Below are 20676 nucleotides of genomic sequence, written 5' to 3' on the forward strand. Positions count from 1 at the left end.
TTGTCTGAGTGAGTCACACAATCCTCTGGAAGATTGCGTGACGGGCCTAAAGAGCGTCTGCGTAAGAGCCCCAAGGCCTCCTCCCGTATACGTTTATTAACGTTACAAAGTCAGTTTTAATCTTCTGCGAACTGTACAAACGTCATTGCACTTGCGGACGGTTGATCGGTGTTTTTTAAAAAAATAATAATTAAAAAAAAAAAAACTCGGCACAACAGTAAATAAAAGAAATGAATTTCAGAAAAAAAAAAAAAAAAAAGGTCGTTTGGTGAACCTGGGAGACTTACTGATTATGATAGCACGTTTTGAGTTTTAGTGGCGTCTATTTACTGTCACACCAGTAAATAAAAGAGAAAGAATCTTTGTTTTTGTTTGTTTTCTGTAACACAATTTGTTCCGTTCGGCCTGTTCCACTCATCTATTTTATTCACGCCGTCTAGTTTTCTTGGCTAATCTAATTTTTAATTTGGGACAAAAGAAGAAAAAACTAAATTGATTTTCAGTGTAACAACAGAACAGGAGAGGATATCGTTAAGTATGGTGACGACAGAAGTTGTCTCTGTAATGAACAGGAGTCTGTTTGCGCTTGCGTTTCGAAAGCCACGTAAGAATTTTGAGTTGGCGCTTTTCAAAATACCCAGATGACAATGCGCCGGCTGGTCATCCGGGACGTTGGCTACTGGGATTCAACTCTTTCTACGTGGCATAAGATGTCTTGTACTCAAACACGAAAGTAGTGGAGCTTTTTGGCCTCGGGAAAAAATTCCGCTTATTATATTATAAAATTTGATATCCGTACTGCCTCTAAGAGGCCTCTCCTATCGTGTTTTGCCGTTGGTTTCCCGTAAAACGTTTTACACGGCTCGTGAGAGATGATGAATCAACGTCCTCCGGTGGCCGGGCAAAGGTATGACGAATGTTTGAAGCTTTAAAAATTATTTCAGAAAGCCGATCACTGATTTCCATTACCCTGAACGCAGAAACATGCCGTTCGATGGGCCAGTCAAAGGAGGAGGAGAGAATTTTATGACTAATCCCGGTGGTTTTCCTTCACAACAATTTCCTTCTAATAATGCAATGGCGAACGGACCGCAACAAGTTCAGATGAATGGTGTCAGCTCGCAGCAAGCTTCTAATCGTTATCATCAACAGCCGAAACAGCCTCTTCCTCCTAAGGTAACTGTAATGCCTGAGAAATTTTGATATCAGTGATTAAAATACAGGCTGAAACGAAAGCTTCAGAAATCAATCCGACATTTCGTTTCCAATATATGAAGCTTTCCGCCTGTCGCGTGTAGACGTATTTAAACCGTATGATCAACAAACTGTCAGATGGTGAAATTTGCTTTCATCTCGCTGTTGTGTAAAATATCTGTCACGTTTGTGTTCTTTCGCTTTGTGCGATCAGTTCTGGCTCAATACCGGTGTAATGGTATCTCGCGTTGAAACAGTATATTTATTACAATGCTCTCATGCGAACTTAAGTTACTTACTTCCAGTACATTTCATTCGAATAAATTACTTACAAGTATCTGTGATAGGCAAATTTAGTGCTAATGAGATTGTCAGCTGATAAGTCTTCTGTATATGCCTGGCAGTGAAAAGTGAAGTGGTAAATATACGTTTCTTACTTCAATTGTCAAATGAGAGAGATTTTTTTTTTGCAATTAAACTATTGATTAGCTGTTCAAAGCACTTAGGTCACTTAACTGTGACAATTTGTTTGTGGTGAAACGCTCAAATGCAAACTTTGAAAGTCATAGGATATTGTTCATAGGACTTCCTTCGATATTCCCCAGATATAGCTAAGTCCTGTGATTTGGTTAGATTAATTATGTTTGGGACAAAAATATTTGTTGTTTATAATCCATCAAATATTTTCACTTGCGTACGATTGGTCTTAGCGCACCATGTGACTGCATATGCCCCAGCTAAAACTGGGTAATATCCAAGTGATATTCCCCAATTTTAAAAATTTCCATGTTGTGAAATGATATTTGAAGGATAACAACCACAACAGTCTGCATTTGACTTTAAAAAGGTGCTTGGATATTTGTATTTGGACATGATCTGTTCTTTGGAACTCAAAGTTTTCTTTAAGCTTCCCTCTCAGAAATTAAAACTGTTTGCTTCTCGGAACAGATAATATTCCCAGACTAATATCCAAATGCCAAATGGAGGCTATTGTTGATATAATCTCCAAAACTGAATTGATTAATATTTTGAAAGAAAAAGTTAGTTACAGGTACATGAGACATTAGATGCCATTACAGTGGAGCCCCGTCTTACGGTCACCTTGTTATTGCGGCCACTTTTTTTGTCCCGGCGAAAGGCCCATACATTTTCTTATAAGAAAACCCGTTAATGTGGCCACCCTGTTAATTTGGTCAGTAGCCACATTCTGAAATCCCAACCTGTATAATCCATTACAATTTTACCCTGTTTATACGGCCACTCAAACCAGTTATGTTCATCTTTCCAATGTTAATATTGTATGAATTGATTGAAGTTTCAATTTTTTTAAAATTATATATATCTGCTCTCCGGATGCTTTTTAAAGAACAGTAGTTTAGAGGCATAATTGTGATATATCTATTTAGACGTCACTCAGTTTAGACCAGTCATGAAATTTGATCCTACCCCGTTAATATGGCCAAATTTTCATGGCCTGTTGGTGATGGTATAAATAGGGTTCCACTGTAGTTTGTGTCATTTGGAATCAATATGCTTCAGTGCCTGATGCTTGCTTTTAAATGATAACTCCATATAAATGACAGTAATTCTCCTCTTTTTTTAGGCTGGGAATCAATTTCAAGGTTCTCCTACACAGCAACCTAGTCAGCGACTGTCGCCTTCTCCTCACCAGCCTCCAAATTCATCGCCTACCCCACCTGATCAACAGAAACAACAGTTCCCTCCTGTTTTGCAACAGCAGCCCCAAAGACCTGGAGGGTTTCCTCAACAACAACCTCCATCAAGACCAGGGGCTCCTTCTCACCAGCATCCATTACAGAGACCCAGTGGGTTTCCCCAGCAGCAGCCTCCATCAAGACCTGGGTTCCCTCCTCAACAACAGACACAGAGACCTGGAGGGATTCCTCAACAGCAACCACCATCAAGACCGGGGGTACCACCTCAACAACATCAGCAACAGACCCAGAGGCCTGGGATGCCTCCCCAGCCGTCAAGACCAGGTGCTCCCAGCCAAGTGCAGCAGACGCCAGCTCAAAGTGGCACTTATCCTTCTCCGCAGTATCCCCCTCAACCAGGAAATACTCAGCAGCAGCATGGACCCGCTCCTGGGCATCAGCAGCAACAGGTTTGACACTCCCTAATAAAGGCAAATTTAACTCAAAATAACACACATGACTATACTTATTGGTAGATGGACAAGTGTGAATAAGGTGTTAAGTTATGTCTAGAATATTGGTTTAGAGTATAACTGGCCATTTGAATAAACATGGCCATTTTGAGAAACATGTTTACTGGTTTGCATTTTCCCTAGCCCATAAAGTGTTATATGCTAAGCATAGAGTGGTTTTTAATTGAGTGTCATAAAACCAAAACCAAAACCAAAACCAAACCAATTACTTACAAATTAGACTTCTCAGCCAATCTCAAACCATAGTAAAACCAAAACCAAAGTCATTGCCTGATTACTTTTGACATTCAATTGAAATCGCCCTCAAAGAAGAACAAAATAAAGATTTTACTGTGTATTTACCTGTAGATGTCAAGTGTGAACGTCAAGCCTAGCAGCTTGTATCTATAGTACAGGCCGTGATTGAATTTCTTGTTATTTACAGATGACTCAACAGATGAGTAACTTGCATATCAACAGCTCACAAAGTCAACCACCATTGTCTCAGCAACAACCACCATTAGGCAGCTGGCCTCCCCAGCCAAACACCACAGTAAGTTAAGCAATTTGTCTCCTGTCAGGTAGTGGTGGGGAATGGGATATTGTAACCTGTTCATTAAGTAATGTATTCTTTGTACAGACTAAAATTTTGGGTGCCGTTCTAGTAATTTGCATTTGAGAGTATTGGCACTACAATTTAGAAAACCAAAAGAGAAGTGTGGCAAACAAAGTGTTTTATACATTCAACAATTTGATGTTTAAACCATGAATTTCTAAACAGTTTAGCAGATGTTGTCTTTCTAAGTCTCCTTATATTTGCATGATAGTATTTGATCTGAAGCATTTAAAGTGATGATGTACATGTAACATAACAGAAATCTGTGATTATATGGATCTTGTGAGAGTTTCGTTACCACCAGGATACAATATATTTGTGGCTTAAGTTGTAATATTTCAAGGGCAAGTGAAGTCAGGCTAGTGGTTGAAACCAAAGATTTTATTTTCTCGGTATACAGGAATGTGCAAAGAAAAAATTAACGTGACTCACTGACAAGCCCAGGTGGCTTTTGTGGCCTTTTTTTTTTGTTAATTTCTGTGAAATTTCAGCTGCCAATGTGCTCTCTTTCAGCCAGTGAAATAAACAGCTGCCAGCTCTTAGCTACATTCTTGGGTATACCAGGTTAATGGATACAAATTAACTTCTCTGTAGCCTCAACAGTGTCTTATTAGATATCCAAACTCTGTTTTTGTCTCTTGCAGCAAGGACCATACAGAGGTCCACTAACAACAGCACCTCCTTTATCACCCATGGGATCTCAGATGGCACCACCCACAAGTCGACCTCCAGGCCCTCCAACGATGCCCAGCATGCCCCCAATGCACCAACCTGGCTTCCCCCCTCCTGTCTCTTCAGGTGCACCTCCTATGGGAGGCATGACCCAACCCTCCATGGGTAGACCCAGTGCCACGCAAATGCAGCCTATGCCAAGTACTTATCCCGGTTCTCAGGTTAGTATGTCAGGTCCTTCTTTTGGTGGGCCAGCCAGTGCAGGACTGACAGGTCTGTCAGGACCAACACTTGGTCAGGCAGCACCTCCTAGTGGGGCTTCTGGTGCTGGGATGTCGCATAGTGGTTTACCTGGTGGTCGGCGCTTGTACCCAGGTCATGCACCTCCGAGTCCTGTGGAGAATCAGGCATCAGCTGGATCGATGGGAATGCCTTCACATACAGTGAGTCTGGGCAGTGCTCTAGCATGTTTCAAGCAGATTCATGTTGTTTTATAGGAGCATGGTCTAATTCATCTGTTGCGTGGAACAGATTTCATCCAGTTGTGAAAAGCTGTGTGGTATATCTTACAAGACTTCCTTTTCCCAACTGTGGACGTTAAGTGTAATTGTATTTCTTGTGGCAGGGCCAGTCCATGTATCCTGGTGCAGGATCCATGACAGGGATGCCACCAACTGGTCCTGGTCAACACGGTATGGGACCCCAATCACCCATGAACTCTCCAATGCAACAACAGAGAAGAATTGATCCTGATCAGATGCCCAGTCCGGTGAGTGCTATGACAAGTCCTGCATGTACAGGGCAGGCTTTTAGCCAGATGGACGTCCAGGCATCCTGTGGACAGCTACTTATTAAAGAAAATCCTTTTATTTTTCATATGTTGCCTTAAAACTTGTTCATTTGAGCAGGCCCTATAGCACATTTTGCATGCCCACTTTTCAAATCCTGGCTAAAAGCCTGGTACAGGGTTCAAAGAAAACAAATTTCAGGATCTGCCTTTTGGCAAGCTGTAACTCTAATGTACTACCCCCCCTGAATATCTTTCTGGCTAGTAGTTCCTCTGTAATTTGAATTTCCTTAAAAAAATGTCCAAGAGACTTCATCAGTCAGGCAGTTAATGCTAAAATTGATGCTAAAATTGATGCTAAAAGGCTGGAAAATTGCTTTTTCCCAACCACTGACAAAGGAAAGTTTGGAGTTCATTGATCTAATCCTCTCTGAAATTTTCAAGATTTCATTTTAATTTTCTACGGTTTGTGACTTGAACAGATTCAAGTGATGAAAGATGACAATGATTCATTTAAAGGCTCTCCATATCTTACAAGTACAAGAGGAAGGACTCCTCCTCTGGTCACAAGCAACTTTGTTGTACAAGATGACGGTAGGTGATCATCCTTATCAGACTTGATCAGTGTATCAGTGTTGTAAATTTATGCTAAACAGATTTGCGAAGATGGAAGGTGTCGATCATGGAAAGAAACTTGCAGACATGAAGCAAACTGCTATCATTTTTGTAAACAATTTTCTACTCATTTTCCATGATGGACATATTATATAAATGAACAAGAACTTGTGAGTAGTGTTTTGTTTGACAGAGAGCTATTAACTTTGCTAGTGTTCTGTCAAATATTTACAATGTTGTGGGTTGACTTGGTGTTATCTGCACTATTTTAGGCTAGGGAACACCAAAATAATTGTGTTACTTTTTTAGTTAGCTGTTGCTTCTCTTGTTCAGATTGGGTCTTATTTTCTCTTCTTTACTGTGTTAGGTAACTGTAGCCCTCGTTTCATGAGGTGTACAATGTATAATATACCGTGTAACAAAGATTTACTTCAAGCATCCAGTATACCCTTGGCCACAGTCATAACTCCCTTTGCTGAAACAGGCCCTTCAGAGGTTAGTATAAGGATGGAAATGGACGCTATTGTCGTTATACCGAAGCAAGAACCCTAAAAAAGGGACTCTTACCCTAATCTTGAACTAACCTAAAGTTTTACCATGTTCAGGTGTTCTGTGTTCCTAGTTTTAGTACATGCCCTATTAAACCCCTATGACATTCTCCTTCATGACTGATTAACATCCAATTTCTCCCAGTGATGGGAGTATAATGGCAAGCAGACAGGTGATGAGAATAAAGAAAATAATCAGAAGGGTCCATGACTTCTGTCTTGATGTACCACCAAATTCTCAGCTCTGGTACTGAAAAGAAATGAATGGCATCCAGCAAGAAGAAGGCAAGGGTTTCATTAACATTTTCAGCAGGAGGGTAACTGGTTTTCACAGGCGGGCAAAACTGTTTGAACTGAACTTCTTTATGAGAGAAACATTCTGCTACAATCATGGACAAAAGTCCTGGGACAAATTTGCACTTTTGGCGCTTTTGCGTACACGCCAGGCGCAAATACAACTTCACCTGTCTAACCTCGCCCCCCACCCCCCATACAATGTTGAAAACTAACACGTGCAGTTTCACCTGATTTTCAACATTGTGTTGGCGGGGAGGGGGGACAGATACCCGTTTATAAAGGATATAGCAGCGTTTTCTTCATACTTCAGTTCTAAAACACAGATAATCCACTACATTACATAAGTGTCCTAAGGACCTTTGTCCACGATTGTAGATGGTCAAACCAGCTGGGCAAAATCGGCCTAACAGCCGGTCAATGTGCTTGGTGTTTGGCCCTTAATGAAACCCCCGAGAGCTGGGGCAATTTTGTGACTGTAGCGTATGGCAAGGTAGTAAAATTAATATATGTATCTGTCGATCTTTGTGCAGGCTCCTCTTCGCATTATGGACTACAGTCCTACTGGCCCTGTGAGGTGTAACCGCTGCAAGGCGTACATGAATCCTTTTGTACAGTTTGTCGATGGCGGCCGAAGATTTATGTGCAACATTTGCAACTACTCATCAGAAGGTAATGCTATATGAATCATTATTCCATAATTATGATAATTTTTCATATTTGCAGACACTAGTCAGTTAAAACTTTTTTCATCATTTGGCAAACCTTGTCTTGCTTATTTTCAAACTGTCTATCTATTAGTAGAGCTATTATAATATTGTTTGAAAATAACTTGAACAGTGTGTCCAGTTTTTTCATCTGCATAGTGCTATATTTGTGGAGAAGACCATATTTTGACAGATACAAGTCAATAATAAATTTATTAACCCTTGGACTACTTTTTGTAAGTCAATTTTTGTTTTATTTTTTGTTGCAGTTCCTGCAGAGTACTTTTGTCATCTTGACCACCAAGGGATGAGGCTTGATGTCTATGACAGACCAGAGCTTCATCTTGGATCATATGAATTCATAGCCACGAAAGATTATTGCAAGGTAATTGTCATACTGGATTGATCAGTGTTTAATTTCCCCTTACAATCTCAACACACTGTGAAGTAGGCAGATGATAAGAATCTGAAAAATCATCAACTACTGAAGATATTGTCTCTCTCAATACATATCATACTGCCAAATTTCACTTAAGGTGGCCCCCTATTGTTTTACTCTGACGCGAGTGCTGAAGAAGTAATCTGCATGCGCTCAAAGGAAAACGTCAGTGTTTTACGATATTTTATTACGTCAACATGAGCACAAAAAGCAAAACTGACAGTGAAATTTCTCCTGTTTCCTTGTGTGAAATTCTGTAAAATTTGGCTGATTGGTAGTAAATATTTTACTTTAGTCGGAGCCCGTTTTTCAGGGAAATCTATAGGACCAGATTTTTTGCAGCGGTAAAAGACATAAATTTGAAAATATTGAAAAAACTGCCTTTACAAACCCTACTTTCTTCGTGTTTAAAATTCGTATCACACTGGAAGCGATGTGATGTAAAAATTTTGGAAGATTTCACTGAAGGGAATTCATGAAAATCACAAATAAAGCCATAAAAACAGTAAAAAACCGATTTGTTTGGCCATTTATAATTTAAGACTAAATCCCAAAATTTTACCCCAGATGATAGCAAAACACTATTTAATCATTGCTTATTACATGTAATAAGTTTGAGAGGACTAGGTGTGAAAGCGAATGCAAAAATAGCATTCAAAACATAACACTTGCGTGCGCAATGCTATAACTGATTACCCTATGGAGCCACCTTTAGTAGAGCTGTGTGCAAAACAACTAGTTAGGATTCATACAGAAATATGAAAATCCTAAGACTTGTTATCCACACCTGTAAACTAGGTGTGAAGAAGTAAATTATGTCTGGGTAAATCAGAATTTTAAGCAACCCGTAACAAGTTTCACAGTAGTTCATTCAAAATTAATACATGTCACCTACAGATTTGGCAGAAATTGGATCTCTGCCTGGATTTATTCTGGTTCTGAAAAAGGAAAAACAACAGTTTGGGGAAAGTATAGAAAAAGTCTTTTCGTGTGCAAAACTACATACAGATCTTGGATAAAATGTTATCTAGTTGAGTCTAGTTGAAAAAGGTTTTGTTTATTTTTTCTTTTCTGTAACATGGTAAGGGAGCTTATCCCAGTTTCTGTAGCATGAAGGGACTAGGAATATTCTTGCTCCCGGCTGGATGGGAAGCTAGTCCATCACAGGGTTACCTTCAGCATTGAATTTGCCAGTACCCATTTGTGCACCTGGGTGGAGAGAGGCACTGTGAGAGTAACATGGTACTTTTTCTTATTCATTCTCCTCAGGATCAAAAGCTTCCAGGTGCTCCTGCCTATATATTTATGATTGACGTGTCATACCAGAGTATGCAGTGTGGAATGGTTAGAATGCTTATGAAGGAGCTCAAGGAACTCTTGGATGTCCTGCCCAAGTGAGCTTTGCATATTTTTTCTCTCTGAGGGTTTAGTCAGCCCTTAAGGCTGCAGTTGATTAAATGTAATTTAAGTTGTTTGGTTGAGAAACATATTCAGGGAAAGACCGTTCGGACTTGCTGTAAATTGTTTTCTATACCATACCATAAAAAAATGCAGCCAACCAGAATACAGGAAAGCTGTTGTGTATTCGACAGTATTACTTGCAAATGTCCCATCATGTGTCATGCCTGACTACTATTTCTTTAGCTTTTGCAATTTTATTTTTGCAGGGCCCCACTGAAAACCACATGTATGTGAAGTGGGCTCCCTGTTGAAAGATTATTATTATTATTATTATTATTATTATTATTATTATTATTATTATTATTATTATTATTATTATCGTCCTCACGTAATGTTTGCTTAGAGTCCTTAGGGCCGAGACCAATTATTATTATTATTATTATTATTATTATTATTATTATTATTATTATTATTATTATTATTATGATGATGATGATGTTGTGTTGGCCATTGTATTTTTATGGCAAATATAAAAATAGTAATGCAATGCTTTGAGTGGGATATTCCACAGTATACCACTTAAAAGCATTGCATAACTAGGTAGTATATATATATATATATATATATATATATATATATATATATATATTATATTATAAAAATGATACAAAGCTACTGGTATATTATAAAGATTTTTGTAGTCCTGTTAAATGTCATTAGTAAGGAGTTAGAGATCAGAAGTAGAAAGTAAAAAAAAAGACAAAAGCAATTTGTGACAGAGAATTCAGTTCACTCAGACTATTTTCCTGGTCTCATAGGGAGCATGGTCAGCAGAATTCCTCCGTTAGAGTTGGATTTGTAACATATAGCAATCATCTGCATTTCTACAATGTCAAGGTTAGTGCATGTCTTTGAAAACTTGCTGTTCTTTGCCAATGCCTGTTATGTGTTAGTTTGACTGTGCAAGGTGCATCTCTTCAGTCAATTTGTATTCTGAAGAGTTATTCAAAGGGAGGCAGTTGTTCTTTTATTCAATCTCAGTCATGAATGACTTCATCTTGTAGGACGTGGCTAATATGGGATACTTTTTGTTCATAAATTGATCTACTGGTGTCAAAATTTGTCATAATTGAAGAGGTGTGTGGAAAAAAGCCTCAAGTGACTTGTGGTGTCATCTCAAATTCTCCTTTTTTCTCATGGAAGGAGGCAAAAAACAATTTGCTAGAAGAATCTTGCAGTCTACCAGATGTCACTTAGGGTCTTTTTCCAAGCACCCCTTCAATTATTTGAGCTATTTTAAGTCGGTTGTCGTAAATCCCAGACCAAAGTGATCACTTAAGGTTACAGTATACCTTCAGGGGTGTCTCGCGCGCAAGCGATGTAGCGCGTGCGGTTTAAGCTGTAGATACCTAAACCCCTATATCAAATTAAAGCTTATGGAGCTGGCTATCAAACTATAACAACAATTTTGAAAGAAAATGAATTGTCGAATTTTTCACGACCACTAAATGCGAGCGCCCGAATCACCTTTTGAAAGCTACAAGTCAAAGCGAATTTCGTTTTTCGCCAATTTAATTTTTTCCTCGGTTTCAGGGCCCAAAGCGCTTAAAAAACGTGTCTGCGTTTTGGCATATTCGATTGCAGTAAAAAGTTACAGAACATTTTCAAAATAGGATTAACAAAATGTGGAGTGATCGTACAAAAATCGCTCTCGAAGAAAAAGTATTTCGAAATTAACAATTCCCAGACACGCTTTTGTAGTTTATATGTTAAACTAGTCACTGTCCAAATTTAAGAGCAATTGAACAAATTCCCTTTTAGTTATAACTCTTTAAAGTGTCTGCTTCAAGTGAAAAAATTTATTCGAGAAAACAGCGCTAAGAAAAATTTTCTGCTTCGCGAACAAACTCCGCCCACAAACGCCTTCAACTGGGTTCTCAGGTAACTAAGCCAATCAGAGCAGGGAAAGTTTACTGCCGTTAACCGCCTGGTGAAATTTACGTGCGAATCTCTAAAAAACTCTTGTGTTTCGCAATGCACTCAAGGAACCGAAGGCAGAGAGAGAATTTTTCTGTAGCTCGGTTTTTCTTGAAGCTGGTCTGGCAAAATGGGGAAGACTAAAAAGGATACGAACGCTAGAGTGGCTGAGCGAAGGAAACAAACAAAAGACAGCGCGGAGAGCAACTGTGTGTGGGCAACTGTGCATGGATAATATTTCAAATGGTCTCAATGAGTCCGATGATTCGTCGATATCGGACTCATCAGAAGAGTCTCTGTCAGCATCCCTGTTATTGCTGTCAAGTTCCGAAATTTTTACAGAACCTTTCTTTTCTCTCACCACGAATATTTGCCCGCCTTCATCCGCATGGCGAACTTTCGCTTCTTCACTCATTGATGTATTTTCATTCGTTCTTCGCTGTTTTCGCTTTTTCGAACCGGTCCATGGTTTAAACGTGGTCTATGATTGCATACGCGCCATAGGGCTGTCAATCAAGAGGTAAACTTTTACTTCCGGTGAAAACGTAAAACCGCCATTTCTCCGCCAATATTTAGCCTTTTTCAAAAATTTTTTTCAGAAATTAGAGATTATTCTTCGACCTCTATTTTGACCCAAAAATCCAAATTTGAAGAAAATTGCCGACCCGAAGGTATACTGTAACCTTAAGCCAATCATAAAGGGTGTTTGCAGTCCAGTCCATGTAGCTGCTACAAAGTACAGGAAAACGTGTGCTGATTGATTAAGCTAGTAATAGAAAAACTACCGGTAAGGGAAATGAGAATTACTTTTGATACTCGCGTGGAAATTGTGACATTTCTTCATATGTTCCTTATGTCTTTGACAGGGTAACCTTGCCCAGCCACAGATGATGGTAGTTTCAGATATTGAAGATGTGTTTGTCCCCCTTGTTGATGGCTTTTTAGTAAGTCCCCAGGAAGCCAGAAGTGTAGTAGACAGGTATGTCTGGACAGGTTGGATGATGTTTATTACTGCAAAAATCTTCATGATCATAATTTTTCAGATCGTTTTCATCTGTGTAAAAAAAGTAGAGTAACTGTCCTGTGACCTTTTTACTTACATGTACCTCAACACATTTTTACTGTAGTAAACTTATAGTGTCCTTTCTGTTATTTAATTTTTTTTAGTGTAAGAGTGCCAGTCTAATATGCTCTGTTTTATTTTGCAAGTCATTTGAAATACCTTCTCTATGATTCATATTGTTAGCCTTTTGGAACAAATTCCTACAATGTTTGGAGAAACCAGGGAAACAGAAACAGTGCTTGGTCCTGTCATTCAAGCTGGAAAAGAAGCATTAAAGGTGGGAAACCCCCAACAATGTTATGCTTGTGCAAAAGGTTTATTGCTAGAGCTGTTTCCATGCTGTTAATCTCTGCTAATTTGGCACTATTTGCTATAATCAAATTTGTCTAACAATGTTATTTTCCCACAGGCTGCTGGTATTTCAGGGAAGCTGTTTGTTTTCCACTCATCCTTGCCTATTGCTGAAGCACCTGGAAAATTAAAGAACAGAGAAGACAGAAAACTACTCGGCTCTGAAAAAGAGAAGGTATGCTGTTTCAAAACTAAATCAAAGACAGACAGACAGACAGTCTGTCAGTCAGTCAGCCAACTGGATGGACAGACAGAGAGATGGATAAATTGACACATGGACAAACAAATTCTGGGGATCTGTTAGAAGAATAACAACCAAGAAATTGCAACATGTGCATTTATAATAATATCCTCACAAAGGGTCATTTTCTCAGCATTTTTTAATTTTTTGAAATGTTGAAATTTGGTATGAAAATTGGTTTCTTTTGTTTCAGACAATACTGACCCCACAGAATTCCTTCTACGAGAAACTTGCAAAAGAGTGTGTGGAAAACGGCGTTGCTGTGGATCTGTTTCTCTTCCCTAATGCCTACATTGATGTGGCAACCATTGGCTCAGTGGCTACTCTCACTGGGGGACAAATATACAGATATTCCTATTTCAAGGTATTGCCTTTATGTTTCATCCTCCCAAATCTTATGTTCTGACATTCTTGTTGAAAAAATATAAAACCTGCAAAATTCAGGTGCTTGCAAGTGCACCAATTCCAATTTCCAGAAGTGTTCATAAATTATGTGTCTATTCATGTGCCTTACAACTAAGCAGAGTTTGGAATTTAATCTGTCTCCCTGTTATTTAACTGAACACTGTAGGAAGCCACACATGGTGACCAGTTCCGTGGAGATCTCAAGAGAAATCTTCAACGTAATGTTGGATTTGATGCAGTCATGAGACTGAGATGTAGCACAGGTGATTTGACAGATCTTTTTTATTTCCTGGATAAGCCCCCATTCCTCTGTCTTAACCTACTGGTTCTTGTGACTTAGCATGGGTAATGTGCTGTCTCTTTTCATCTGTGATACTTGTATTTCTTATATTAGATTTTAATGCTTTTTTATTTTATAGAGGACCTCCCTGAAAACCATGTATTTACGTGAAGGGCGCTTCCTCTTTAAAGATTGTTTTTATTATTATTATTATTATTATTATTATTTATTATTATTATTATTACCTCAGGGCTGCGGCCAGTTGATTTCTGGGGCAATTGTTACATGAGCAACACCACAGATGTGGAACTGGCCATCATTGATCCACACAAGGTACTGTCGACTTACCAAGGAGATGTTTTGTTTGCTTTATTTTTTCGCCATTTACAAAGTATCCTTGTATAATGCGAGGCAGATCAGGGAGGCCAAACAAGTTTTCATTCCATGTGATCTGATAGTTATTCTGGTTTGAATAGTTGAAGATGAGGACTTAGTCTCTGGCTTTTATCATTGTGATCTATTTGTCCTGTCTTCTAATAATGCCTCTCTTCACTTTGGAGTAGATATGGGTAACAATGAACCATTGGTGTAAGCTGAAAAAAGTGCAGGGAGTAGTTTGCAATCAGAGTGCATTCTGCCAGGGAGAGAAACAATACTTCACTGAGTTTGCTTAATGATACAAGATGAAGAAAAACACTGTCCCCTGAATTAACAGTGGATAATCCAGCATTGTGTTGGATTATCACTCATTAGATTGCTTTTCTTCTGTTAGGCTATTGCTATTGAAATCAAACATGATGACAAGCTACCTGAGGAAAGTCAGGCATACTTCCAGTGTGCACTGCTGTATACATCAATCAGTGGACAGCGGCGCTTAAGAGTGCACAACTTGGCCTTCTCTACTTGCAGTCAGTTATCTGACTTGTTCCGCTGCTGTGAAATGGACACATATGTCAATGTTGCAGCCAAACAAGGTGAGGAGAATTTGACTTTATTTTGATTTGCTCCATTCTCTAACCTGGAGCTCTTCTTGCAGCAAGATCCACAGTAACATTCTCCTTACTCCCTTAAACATGGAACCGGGAATTCATTTTTGGTGTAAATTTCCTTGGGAGAGTTTGTGTTGTGAGCAGATCCTTTGGAGACGGGGATAAACATTTCTTAGCCATTAGGCTTGCAAAAAAAAAAATGCAAGGACTTTTTTCCTACCACGTTTTCAAACTTTCAACGCTATACACACTGTCAGATATCTTAGACCATACATATTGTCAAGACTAACCAGCAGCGATAAAGATGAGCCCTGCCTCAATGGTTAAAATGGTTCGAACCCAGGAGTATCAATAGTTCGTCTTGTGTGATCATTCGGGTGAGGGTAGTTCTGAAAAGAACTGTTGTTGGTGACTGACATCGAACGGAAGTCACCTTCAGAGTCAAGTGAATAGTGTTTGTCAGTCGACGGTATTATAAGTTAGTCAACCCTTGCCTCAATGTTCCTAAGAACAAGATTTATAGCACAAAGAATCAGTTTTGAATAAGAAAGAAAAAAATGTTCTGTGCTTGTTGTTCTTTTCATCTAGCCATCAGACAAGTATACACATCATCACCTAAGTCAATCAGGGAAAACCTAATGAATCAATGTGCACAGATTTTGGCCTGTTACAGAAGAAACTGTGCTTCACCTTCATCTGCTGGTCAGGTAAAAATTTTAAAACAATGCTATCTGTTTTTTTTGTAAAGAATATTTTTTTAATTTTCTTGCGTAACAATGTCACTAGCAACCTGCTGCACCTCGTGAGTCCACAACATTTTGACCACTGTGATGATACGAATCGTTGTCGATAAGAGTACAGACCACGCTAAATCACATTCCATGTGTTATCTGTAAACAGCCAATAGCGCCTTTTTTGGTACGCCTCGGCGGCATATCAGGTTCGTATGGTCCTGCTGTGGGTATTTTTGGTCGACTATGTCTCAACGAAATACGAGCCATGGCTCGACCAAACTCGCCTGATATGCCCGCGAAACCCACTGAAAAGACATGATTATAAAGCGTAATGAGTATGTAATATGTATCCTGTAAAAGTCTTAGTTTCATAGCGAGAGGAAAACAAAATATGTGCTTGTATATTTTGTCTCTAGTTGATCCTTCCAGAGTGTATGAAACTGTTGCCACTCTACACAAACTGTATTTTAAAGAATGACATACTTTTAGGAGGTAAGTTTTCCTCTTCATTACATTGCGATATGAATTTTTGGGTTTTACAGGGCCCTAAACTGTTGGTATTTCTTCACTTGGTGTGGAAATTTAAAGTCTCCAAATTGATAATAGGAAAGCTACACAATCTTGTCACATTATGGCCTTATGTAATTTCTGTGGGGAGGTGTTATATATAGGTATTACATAAGATGAGTGTATTGGTGTAGAAAAGTAACTCTAATTTGCTGTTTTGTGTCTAAGGTTCAGAGATGAGTTCTGATGATCGCAGTTGGTTAATGAGATCAGTGATGTCAATGGATCAAGCTGCGTCAGTGCCGTACTTCTATCCAAGGCTTTTCTCATTGGTATGCTCTGTTCACACGGTTAAGTTACGTACTTCTTACTTTATTAAACGTCTCTCCCTACGGACTGACGTTGTTTTCATTTTTCAATCAATGGAAGAACCAGGGCGCATGCATGAAAAGTTGATAAAACTAATCTAACAATTTATCGAGTGACAATGTTATTTTTTACTGTAATGATAGGATGTGAAGCCGTCGGATTTTTCTAACGCGTTAATTTTTTTTTTGTTCTTGTTTGGTGCCCTTCAGCACGATTTGGACATGGATTCGACAGATCTTCCGAAAGTTATCAGATGTTCGGCTGATCGAATGTCAGAAAATGGTGTTTACTTGCTGGGTGAGTAGTTCTTCTTTACCCGAGCGTAATGTTATTCATTTCCACAACGACTGGAGATGGTTTTGGTCACGTTCCTCAAGCCCCAGATTGGCCCAGTCTCCTCAAAAACACTTTAAAGGAACAGCTGCATTTCTAAGCTACTGCGTTCTTAGCCGGAGAGTTTTGTAATATCTGTCGAGCAAAAAACAAAAATTAACTCGAAGTAACCTCCAAAGCGTGCCATATGTGCCACGCGCGGGAAAACATGAAGCCCGTGCCAATCGCGCGAAGAATCTGTGTAAAGCGCAGGAAAGCATGAAGTGCCAAACGCGCCAAAAATCTGTGTCGAATGCGGGAAAACATGAAGCCCGTGCCAACAGCGCGAAGAATCTGTGCCAAGTGCGAAAAAACATGAAATCCGTGCCAAGTGCGCGAAGAATCTGCCAAGCGCGGGAAAACATGAAGTGACAAGTACGGGAAAAATCTGTGTCAAACGCGGGAAAACATCAAGCGCGGAAAAAAGGGAAAAAATCCCGTACTATCCAGTCAAAATTTTGCTTGTTGTAAGTAGCTAGACCTTTTAATGGGCATTTGTTACTGACAGAAAATGGAATATCCCTATTCATGTGGATTGGGCTTCAAGTTGACCCCAGCTGGCTTAACCAAGTGTTTGGAGCGCATACGATTGGACAAGTCGACATCGAAATGGTAAGATATCAATAGACTTGTTATCTAAGTCAGGACAAACTGAGAACATGAAGAGAATTACAGCTCAAGGAAAGAAGATTATGTAGAACAGTATAGTGATTGACCATGATGATAGTTCCAGATCTCCAAATGAGCGCGTCTAATAGTTACGTGGCCCAAAGGAGGGTATCAGAAACGCTTATGTCGACATACAGAATTCTCCTTACCGTATTAATAGATGCTTTTTATAATCGATTCTGTTTAAAGCTGTTTCCTTTTAGCAATCAGCCCCTTTCATTCTCAGCTGAATAACTGATGGTTAAGCGAACGTGACAACACTGAATTCTAACGAATTTGTTACTTTGTTTTTTGCCAGACTTCTCTTCCAGTCCTTGATAATCCTCTTTCTTCTCGCCTAAATGACATTATACGGCAGATTCAAGATCAGAGGCAACACTATCTCAAGGTACACGAGTGAATGATTTGAATCTAGAGTACCAATAAGTCATGGGGTGTGTTCATCTTTGTTCACTACTCCGTTGTCAGAGTCCAGACATGGACTGTTGTCGGCCACATAAATTTCCACAATCTGAACAGAGGTTGCTATCAACATTCCTCTGCCGAACTAAGATACTAAACGAACTTAAGGTACAACTTAGCGTCACTTTGGTCTGTATGTAACCAACAAGTACAGCCACGAGAAAGCAGAAAATAAACATTGTGCCATGCAATAAAAAAGCGCGTTAGACAACTTTCCAAGACAGTTTTGCTTGAGACTGGCGCGCGCATAACTAAATCGCTCATAATAAACAAAGAAGTGTAGAGAAAGCCTGAAATGTTAATACAATACAATACATAAATTTATATAGCGCTCATTTCCAGAGCTCAGTGGCGCTTTACAATGTTTGTAATTAAAATTAAAACCACTTCAACTTAAAATTGGTGATTTCAAGTGCCCGTTATTTGAACAGAAAGACAAGGCTTCGTGTTTCATGTTGGGAGAACTAGAAAATGCTTTCTGAAGTATTTTAGTGACTGATTGATTAACATCTTTCTCACGTTTATTGTGGTTAATTAAATCTTTGCTATTGCTGTTTTCAGTTAACTGTTGTCCGACAGCGAGACAAGCTCGAAGGATGGTTTAAACATTTCTTAGTTGAAGACAAAGGCATCAACCCAGTGGCTCACAGCTATGTGGACTTTCTTTGCCAAATGCACAAGGAAATCAGAAGTCTGATGACCTAATGAATACTCCATCGACAGAAAAAAAAACACCTATAAATTCACAGGGAAGACTACGCAAAAAAGCATTACGAAAATTGCCTCCGTTATCTTTCACAGCTCCTCAAAACTACGGAATGTTTGGCGTTCTTTATTAATGTTTTGAGTAGTTGTGGAAAAACAGTGCAAAGGAAGAGAGAAACTGGTCGACAGAGGTTTATATTCGTATAACAAGATTTGAAATGTAACAACAGAGTTTAGTTTTTAAAAACCAAAGCTGCATGCATTAAAATTGGCATGCAGTGACATTTACACGTCTCCTTGGGTTCTGTTAAGTTTTCTATTAGGAAAGCGAGAAGCGAAGCATGATCCAAGCCAAGTTTGTTCAAAACGTTTATGATGAAGTTAGCAGGAATGGCACAAATGTGTTGTTTTGTATCTCTCTCACTCTGTAAAATGAAAAACGTCTCCAAAACACGCTAAGTTGATAGCTTACCAAAATGCGAATTGTGAAAAATTAATGATCATTTATTATTTTCTAACTCGTCTAAATTAAAACAATCTTTATGACTGACGTTTCTTGATCGTTTTTCTTTTAACCTCGTTTTGTTTATAAATTCCCCAGTCCACCTTCTAACGCGGGAGGCGCATTGGCCTCATGGTTACTGCGCTCGTCTTCGGATCGAGCGGTCCGGGTTTGAGCCCTGGCCGAGGACATTACGTTGTGTTCTTGGGCAAGACCGGGCCAGACGCTTTACTCCCATAGTGCCTCTCTTCACCCAGGTGTAGAAATGGGTACCGGGGAACTAAACTGCTGGGGTGATGGACTAGCATCCCACCCAGGACGGGGGCGGAGACGGGGTAGAAATACTCCTGGTCGCTTCATGCTACAGAAGCCGGGATAAACCCCGGCCTGATGGGGCACTTGGCTCTTATATAGACTTAAAATTAACCTACGCCAAGCACAAGCTTTGAGTCAGGTAACATGCTTCAGACTTTGTTGATTTGGTCGAGATATGGGAGTACTGATAGACTCCCAAACGCTTCAGCAAAATTACCGAAAGTAGTAACGATGCCGATGATGGGGCAACATTAGTATATCGGATGTTCTGTAAATTAAAATCACTAGCAACGATTTTTTTAAAATTAACCTTTAGTGCTGAAATGGTATTTAATGTAAGGGGTAACCCTGTAATGGACTAACATCCCATTCACAGGGCACTAGACATACTTCTAGTCGCTTCATGCTACAGATATCGGGATTAGTTCCGGCCTGATGGGCCACTTGGCTTTTATACAGACTTAACCTTATGACTGACGTTTCTTGATCGTTTTTCTTTTACCCTCGTTTTGTTTATGCTTCCCCGCTCTCCCTTCTAACATTATGAACGGACGTAACGAGGATTCCATGAAAAATTTTGCCCTCGATTTGAGCCTGAGTTTGAGGGCGCAGCCTGAGTCGATTATCACGCATAGAAATCGAGAGCGACTAATCGAATTGTTTTAGTATAATCTACCCGTCGGTTAAAACTTTGTCTACATATGCATCCTCTTCACAGTCACTTCGAAAACGCCAAGAAGCTGCCGACATTTTGTTAACCGCAAGAGAATAGTAGCGTAGCCAATCGGAGAACGGCATTCGCGATAGAAAGCTAGTATATTTGTACTAATGGCTAAGTCTTCGGCGAAACGCTACGAGCGCTGTTACAACGATTTTGTCATTAAAAACATACCAAAAATGGTTTTTTATATATGTTACCATTTACCATGCAATTTTAAGATCTTTATAAATATGTTTGCTTTTCTGTATGTAAGGGCAAATTCTAAGGAAATCTCTGAAGAAATGTCTTTTCTTTTTTTTCAGAAAAATGATGATGTCAGCATTTTTATTGAGATTCAAGGCTAATTATCTCGAAAAAATGCATGACTACCCCCATTTTTCTTTGTGGATTCCAATAGCCCTTGCAAAGATCTACTTTTTCCGCGTGGTCCTAACCTGGCGTAAAAACCTTTGTATTTAGTAGGCACCGTCTTAAAGTGTCGTTTTCGTTTAGAGGTTATCAAATTTAAAACAATCAACTGATTTGTGACATGTATTACAGCATGGTTTTAAATGCAAGACGACTACTATTACTT

The 20676-nt window shown here is 39.3% G+C and overlaps 1 protein-coding gene across 1 annotated transcript; it reads left to right on the forward strand.

The window, feature by feature from the left end:
- The first annotated feature begins 655 nt into the window (after positions 1 to 655).
- Positions 656 to 19114, forward strand: LOC110056486 (protein transport protein Sec24C-like). The gene is made up of 26 exons (XM_089273005.1): positions 656 to 907; positions 981 to 1176; positions 2798 to 3319; positions 3807 to 3914; positions 4622 to 5092; positions 5275 to 5418; positions 5919 to 6030; positions 6419 to 6546; positions 7427 to 7565; positions 7870 to 7985; positions 9309 to 9433; positions 10259 to 10337; positions 12284 to 12396; positions 12664 to 12757; positions 12890 to 13006; positions 13266 to 13436; positions 13644 to 13740; positions 14008 to 14090; positions 14530 to 14731; positions 15335 to 15453; positions 15897 to 15972; positions 16216 to 16319; positions 16566 to 16653; positions 17237 to 17340; positions 17696 to 17785; positions 18421 to 19114. The coding sequence occupies exons 1-26, from the start codon at positions 873 to 875 to the stop codon at positions 18562 to 18564; spliced, it is 3777 nt and encodes a 1258-aa protein (XP_089129131.1). The 5' UTR covers positions 656 to 872; the 3' UTR covers positions 18565 to 19114.
- The last annotated feature ends 1562 nt before the right edge of the window (positions 19115 to 20676 follow it).

This window comes from Orbicella faveolata, unplaced genomic scaffold, assembly GCF_042242905.1.
Source record: "Orbicella faveolata isolate gen_17 unplaced genomic scaffold, um_ofav_v1 contig_35, whole genome shotgun sequence".
NCBI lineage: Eukaryota > Metazoa > Cnidaria > Anthozoa > Scleractinia > Merulinidae > Orbicella > Orbicella faveolata.

Coding starts and splice junctions, on each gene's coding strand:
- LOC110056486 (XM_089273005.1), top strand. CDS start 873: ATGATGAATCAACGTCCTCCGGTGGCCGGGCAAAG. Junction 908..980: donor CCTCCGGTGGCCGGGCAAAG/GTATGACGAATG, acceptor CCCTGAACGCAG/AAACATGCCGTTCGATGGGC. Junction 14,732..15,334: donor CAATGTTGCAGCCAAACAAG/GTGAGGAGAATT, acceptor CTTTTCATCTAG/CCATCAGACAAGTATACACA.